At 38.5% G+C, this 6,472-nt stretch overlaps 1 protein-coding gene across 1 annotated transcript in view; it reads left to right on the top strand.

Moving 5' to 3' along the window:
• Positions 1 to 6,472, top strand: part of COL24A1 (collagen, type XXIV, alpha 1) — a gene marked incomplete at its 5' end in the record, with an annotated part of 128,336 nt that overhangs the window by 66,505 nt on the left and 55,359 nt on the right. The window contains 2 exon segments of the mRNA XM_009076774.1: positions 4,191 to 4,244; positions 4,944 to 4,988. Coding sequence (XP_009075022.1) covers positions 4,191 to 4,244; positions 4,944 to 4,988 — 99 coding nt within the window.

Here is a 6,472-nt window from a genome sequence, read left to right as displayed (position 1 = left end):
GAAAGCCTCATGGAATTTTTTATTTTGACTGCATCATACTTTGAGTCTCCTCCTTGGGCAGGGCTTCATGGCTGGACAGCAACTCCCACGTTGTGCTATGGCAACTGGAAAAGAGGATGCTGTAGTGGGTGACTCATGGGCAATGAGACACTTACCATCACATCCTATATGTCACTGGGCATGCACAGGCCACTGTCAGCTGATGTCAAAGTGACCCCAGAGGAAATATTTCTGTGTAACATAGCAAACTGAAATTATTTTCCTATATTTTGTGTCAGTTTGACCTAAATTATTTTGCTTTTTATTTCTCTCAATGGGAAATGTGCACACCATTGGAATGTCTTACTGCTCTCTGGTTTCTCTCTTTCACAAGAAGTTGTTGAGAGAAGAGTTTGTGGATCTGAGGTGAGCCTCAGGGTTGCTGTCCTCAGTTGTTTTTTAGTAGCTTGCTGGCTGACATCCCCTACTGAAATGAGAGTTAGGGGAAAAGGGAATTTTGCTTGATGGGCAGCCCTGCCTGTTTTTCCTCCTCATTCAGGGGCCCATCTGCTCTTGCCTAGATTCTACTCCTTCTGTTGGCTCCAGCTGTTTCACAGCTCCAGGCCAGCTCGTTTGTACTGCTTCTCTGAACTCTGCTCCCATCTCTGCTTGTCCTTGCTACGTCACTCCTGCGTGTAACATATAGACTGTGTGATTACATTGGAGAGAAAGTCACAATCACAAAGTTGTTAAATCTGACTTAGTTTGGGAGGACTGAGTCAGTAAGCTGCTGAACACATCTGTCTTCTTAAATTAAGCTTGCTTGATTGCGATTTCACATTTGTTTGGTTTACATAGGCTTTGTTTCCATTTTCCTTGAAGGAAGTTTAAAAAACTGAATGCTACATCTGAAAGTTGACACTATCAAACCTGTCATCACTGCACTAATTAAATATTCATGGGGGCAGAGAAGGTCTCTGAGAAGGACCTGAAGAAGTGATCTGGCCATGCATGGCCCCAAGGCACCATCAGCTGTCAGCTATGTCTTTAGCTGACAGATGTGTCTGACTTGTGTTTGGCAGCCTCCAGGACTGGGGATTCTTCATTCTCCTCGTCAATCTGCTTCAGCAGTTTACTTGTTCTACAGATGTTTTTCCTGGTGTCTAGCTGTTCTATCTGCAAGTCTTGCCTGTGCCTTTCTCACTACAACCTTGCTTCGGGTTTAGACATGTACCAAGCAGGCAACCATAAATTTTTACCTCATTTTTCTCTCTCCCCCTTCCCTGCCCTTGTTTCTAACATTTGCTTTTAAAAACATTCAAGAGACCAAAATCCCCTGGGACCCACCTGACCGATGCTGCCATCAAAATAGATAATCCTCTATAGGAACAGAAGGCGAATATGAGCCTGCACTCTGGTTCTTAGCTTGCAGCTTGAAAAAGAATTCCCATATGTCTAAAACAACTGGAGGCAAAGTTGAGGATGCTTCCCTGCTTACTCAGGATACCTCTGAGTTTCACAGAGCTCGGTCTGAACTTTGAGGAGGTGTTTGAGCTGATCCAATTACATGATTTGATGTTTCACTCATTCCTTTCCAAACCTTCCCACACATTCTATTCTAAAGTCAAATACTTACATTCTCTTAAATTAATCTTTCTACATTAAAAAAAAGCTGGTTTTTTTAGTATTTATTTCTCCTGTGAAAATACAGTAGAAGCCACATTAAAGAAGTGACTGTGTTTATTCAGTTTCCTCCCTCTCTCTCTCAAAGGCTATCCAAATATTAACTCTGTAACTGTCAGTGTAGCTCAGCTCAGTCAGTAGATGCATTGGTGCATTTTGTTATTTTTTTTGTGTGTCTTCATTGCTGGAGCAGAAGATACCTTTAAAAGAATGGAGATTGTTTTAAACCAGAGTGCAAAAAGTAACTGTTGTGAGCTGATTTATTTCTGAGATGTATGTGATAAACAAAAGCTGGAATTTCTATAGTCATAGGATGAGCAGTTTCTCCTGAGTATGGTGGAAAATGCTCTCAAGTCTGCCCTGCTCCCCCAGCACAGTATTTTCTGAAGGTGCCTTCCTGTAGGCTGAAGATAAGTGAAGAGTTTATGGAGGGATAGAAATACATTAATAGTGAGATATTTCTATTAAAATATATACACCTGTATCTACCCATTGTGAGGTGAAAGGAAGCACAGGTGGTTGCTGTTTCCTGAAAGGTTAGGATAGAACTTTCAGCTAATATTTTAGGAAAAAGGCATTTCCTTTGGGATTACTCTGCCCTGGAAGAGTAATTTTTTCAGGGGTTTGCAAGCAGAAAAGCAGCCAGCCCTAGTTAAACCTTCTGTCAGTGGCTTTTCCTCCATGTGTAAATGTATTGTATTTCTGTTTAAAGCAAAATCCATGTGTTTCAAATTGCTTTACCAGTTAAATCCACTTGTTCCATTATCTGATCATTTTGCATCTGTTGTGTGTCCTTCACAGTAAATACATCATTGGGGCACAACAGCTAAGAAATCTTTACAAATTGTAACTCCAATTCAGTCCCAATAGGGCTAAAATTATCAAGGTTGTTAATAGCGGCCACTACTTTTCTTTCAATGAATTTTGTTTAAAACATTTTTTTATTAGTCTTGCTGTCTAGAAAGACCTTAAGGTTCTTCACAACAAAGTAGTTAAAGAGCATATTGTAACCTGCAGAAACCCATCACTTGTTCTTTGTTAAGCCTTGTGGAAAGACATGACTTGCTTTATTTGGATTTCTCAGAACTTCTTTTCACGGCCTTTTCTCCATGTATTCCTGGCTGTGCCATGTTTTTATTCCAGTGGCAAAACCAAAAATATGTTCCTAAAGTGGTGATATTTGTTGACACTTGTTGGGAAAAATTAAATCGCTCGGGTAGGTAGGTAGAATGAGAAAGGGATTAGTGTGAGAAGTCATGGAATCTAGTAAGACAATATAATTTTAAGCCATATAGAGAATTTCTCAGATGCCCAGAAACTAACACACACACCTTGTGCTCTGCAAGACAGGCACAGAGCAGCTGGAGCCAAAGAGTCAAACGAAAATGTGCCATCCTTTTTAAAGAAACCTGTTTGTTATCTGTTGCTTTAATTGCTCTTGTCTTGGGACAGCTGATGTGGAATGGAAAGCTCTTGTTGCAGACTGGTGATTGCAATTACTCAATTTGCTGTAACAGCACCTGTAGTTGCCTTTTAGCAGAAATCTGCATCTTTTTTATAATGAATCATTAAAATGTTGAATTAATTTTCTTTCTCCAGTTGTCAGCTTTCGGTGATCTCATTAGCAACTTGCTCAGGAGCCAGATCCAGTCCATTGGACCTTTACTTCTGGACTAGGGTGTTTTCCTCAGAGCAGATGGGGAAAGTTATGTATAATCAGGGCTGTATTGTTCAGATAACCAAATGGTTAGGCAATGTTTTATGTTGTAGAGGAAGTGAAGCATACCTGGAGGAAAAATGACCACCTAAAAATGAGACATAATTAAGTTCTAAGCATCTAATTGAAAATTAAGGGGAAAAGCATTCTGGTTTGTATGCCTTTGTGGGTCTGTGTGAGTGACAACAGAAGGAGGGATTCATGTTATAAAATGCTTAAAAGATCTTCTTACTTCATGGTCTCCTGCTCTGATTGATGTTATTAACAGGGTATCATAGCAACAAGATCTATCAAGAGCAAAATGCTAGTGGAGAGAGATGAGGCTTAACATATTCAATTTTCTGACTAAAGAGGAGAGGATATTTGAGCTGATTTTGTCTGGTTGAGGAAGGGCAGTTGTGACACCAGTCCCTGAAGTCTAAGCATCAAATTCCATTAGTGTGAGTCCCTATTCTGCTGCAATTAGCCAGAAGACAACATGGCCTTGCCTTCTTTTTCTCTCTGTAATAATGTGTTTTCAAAGCAAAATTGAAATATGTTTGAATCTGGGATTGTGACTGTTTTTCCTCAGTGTTTACTGCTGTAAGACTTAGTTCAGATTCTGCTTACTGTTCTCATATTTGCTGTAATAATCAACGATGCATTTTTGAATGTAGATTTGTAAATAAACACACTTATTTCATATTTTGATATTAAATATGATCAAACAGTACATATTTAGTATGCATATTTTGATAAATACAGAAATTGGGATTAAATTATCTTTTTAAAATAAAATTTTTACAGTATTTTGTTCTAATCATTATTTTAGGGAAAGCCAGGACAGAAAGGTTATGTAGGTGATCCTGGTCTAGAAGGTTTAAAGGTAAGTGATGTTTTTATGTATGTAATAGAATTTATTTGTAGTATCAGCTGTGTGCACTTACACTCTGCTGTATACAATGGCATGCCAGGGAAAGCATATGAGTACACATGCCTCCATGTAATATAAATGTGTGTCATACTGGTGATTCCACTTTCTTGGAAGATCCCATTTTGGAAAATTTTGGAGACAGTGATGTGAAATCTAACTGCCTGAGGATGTGAAGGTGCCTGTGCCTCAGGGCCAGAAGGGTCTCAGGGTAGTTCCTACACAGACAGGATTTTGAGGGTGTGAGGTGGGATGACATGAAGTGCTGCAGTTTGAAAGAGGAGCTTGTGGCAGCTCTCAGTGCTGAGCTGCAATCTCTGTAAATGGTATGCAAATAGCTGTTTGTCAGTTGTTAAATAACAGCTTATAGTCTTAGCCAGACAATTTAATATATTTAGTGAGCTCTTAATACACAGTTTTAATTGTTGTGGGCAAGTCCTGAATATATTAAGACATCACTTGACAAAATCAAAATTAGCCACTGAGAAACTTAAAATTTTTTTTGGTTGCTTGATTTTAGCTTTTGAAGTTTTAGTTGGCAGATATAATTTAGAAAATAAAAAGGCTCCTAGGAAAATAGAGGACTTTATTAGACACATATGAAAGAAATTACCTTTCTAATGAACTACATCATCTGTTTTCTGCATTTAACAGGGAGAACAAGGAGACCAAGGAAACCTCGGAAAAGTTGGTGAAGCAGTAAGCATGAATTCTCTTTCTGGTTTTGTTTTTAATTCTATGTTTGTTTGAGAGTGAATGAGTAATTTGTTGCACGAACTTTGTGATGAAATTTGCCTGTCTTTGAAGCTGTAGTACATTGGTTATACCTTTGTGGTCTTTCAGAATCTTACTACTTAAAGAAATTTCCCATTTTAAGCATTTTCCAGAATTAATTCTGCTCTTCTCCCAATATGTTGCATCAACATTGCAGGTGGTTATAGGAATCTTCCAAGGCACGTTCACATAAGTGAACAAGTGGTCCTTTTCCAGTTAAATTGTTCAGAGGCTACATTTAGTCTGAGATTTATTTTGCAGACTTGTTCTGTCTACTCTTCATAAAATCACAGAGCTCAAGGTGACCTTGAGGTGACACGTAGTCTGTCCTCTACTGCTTAGAGAGGATCAGTTATCTTTGTATCATGCCTGACAAATATTTGGCTAACCAGTTCTTAAAAACTCCAAGAAGAAAGGCTCTGTGACCTGCAGGGAGACCAAGGCTTCTCTATCTTTATTTTAAAAAAGTATTTCCAGTTGTGTAACCTGACTCCCTTCTGCTTGAAACAGCATTTTACATATGCTGGTTGTTATTGTGTGCCTCCTTCATTCCTTCTTTTCAGACTTAACAGTCCCAATTCACTTAGCCTTTCATGATTCCTAGATAATTTAAGTCACATTCTAACTCCTGTGTAGTCTGTTTCCAATTCATCTAAACATCTATGACTCCAGCTTACTGCCCAAACTGTTCAGAACACAGGGAGGAAAGAAAGATTGCTTCTTACAAGCATACTAGTTGCATATACATGCTGATTTTTTCTGAAGTGTGTTGTTACTCAGCTTGTGATCCACAGTCTTCAACCCTTCTTTTTTTTTTTTTTTAAGTCTTCTGCTTTCTAAAGAAAGTTTTTGAAAAATCTCTCTCAGTTCTCCCACTGTAGGTGCTTTTAAAGTTGACAATTGTCACTTAAACATACTGCCTTGAAATTCTCTACTTAATTTCATCCCCTGTCCTTTTGTACTTTTAGCTTTTGTCTGGGATATATGAGCAGATGTGATTAGCCCATGATTGAGTTACCCAAATGTTGCATAGAACATGACTAAATTGCTTTTGTTTCTTGAGCTAATGTATGCTGAGAAGAGCTACCATCTGCTGGTTTAGGCTCAGTGTTGTACTATTCCAATAAACTCTGTACAATTAGTCCAGTCAGAGTGAGCTCCCCATTGTCTGCAAATCACTAAGAAGATGTACCTCAGACTACTCATCAAATGGTTGGTTACTGTTGAAATTTTACAAACTGCTTGAAAGTTAAGTCCATCTTTGCACTCTGAAGACTGTGCTCCAGGGAAGTTATTGATACTCTTCATTTTGACTTGTAGATTGTAGAATATCTTCTGCTTTATGTACAGGTATTTTAATCAAATGAGCTTCATAGGCCCTTGATCCTACTATGTTACCTTTGTATTAT

This window comes from Acanthisitta chloris, unplaced genomic scaffold (assembly GCF_000695815.1).
Source record: "Acanthisitta chloris isolate BGI_N310 unplaced genomic scaffold, ASM69581v1 scaffold32516, whole genome shotgun sequence".
Classification (NCBI taxonomy): Eukaryota; Metazoa; Chordata; class Aves; order Passeriformes; family Acanthisittidae; genus Acanthisitta; species Acanthisitta chloris.
Note: the sequence above shows the minus strand (reverse complement) of the source record. Positions and strands in the feature narration are given on the sequence as shown.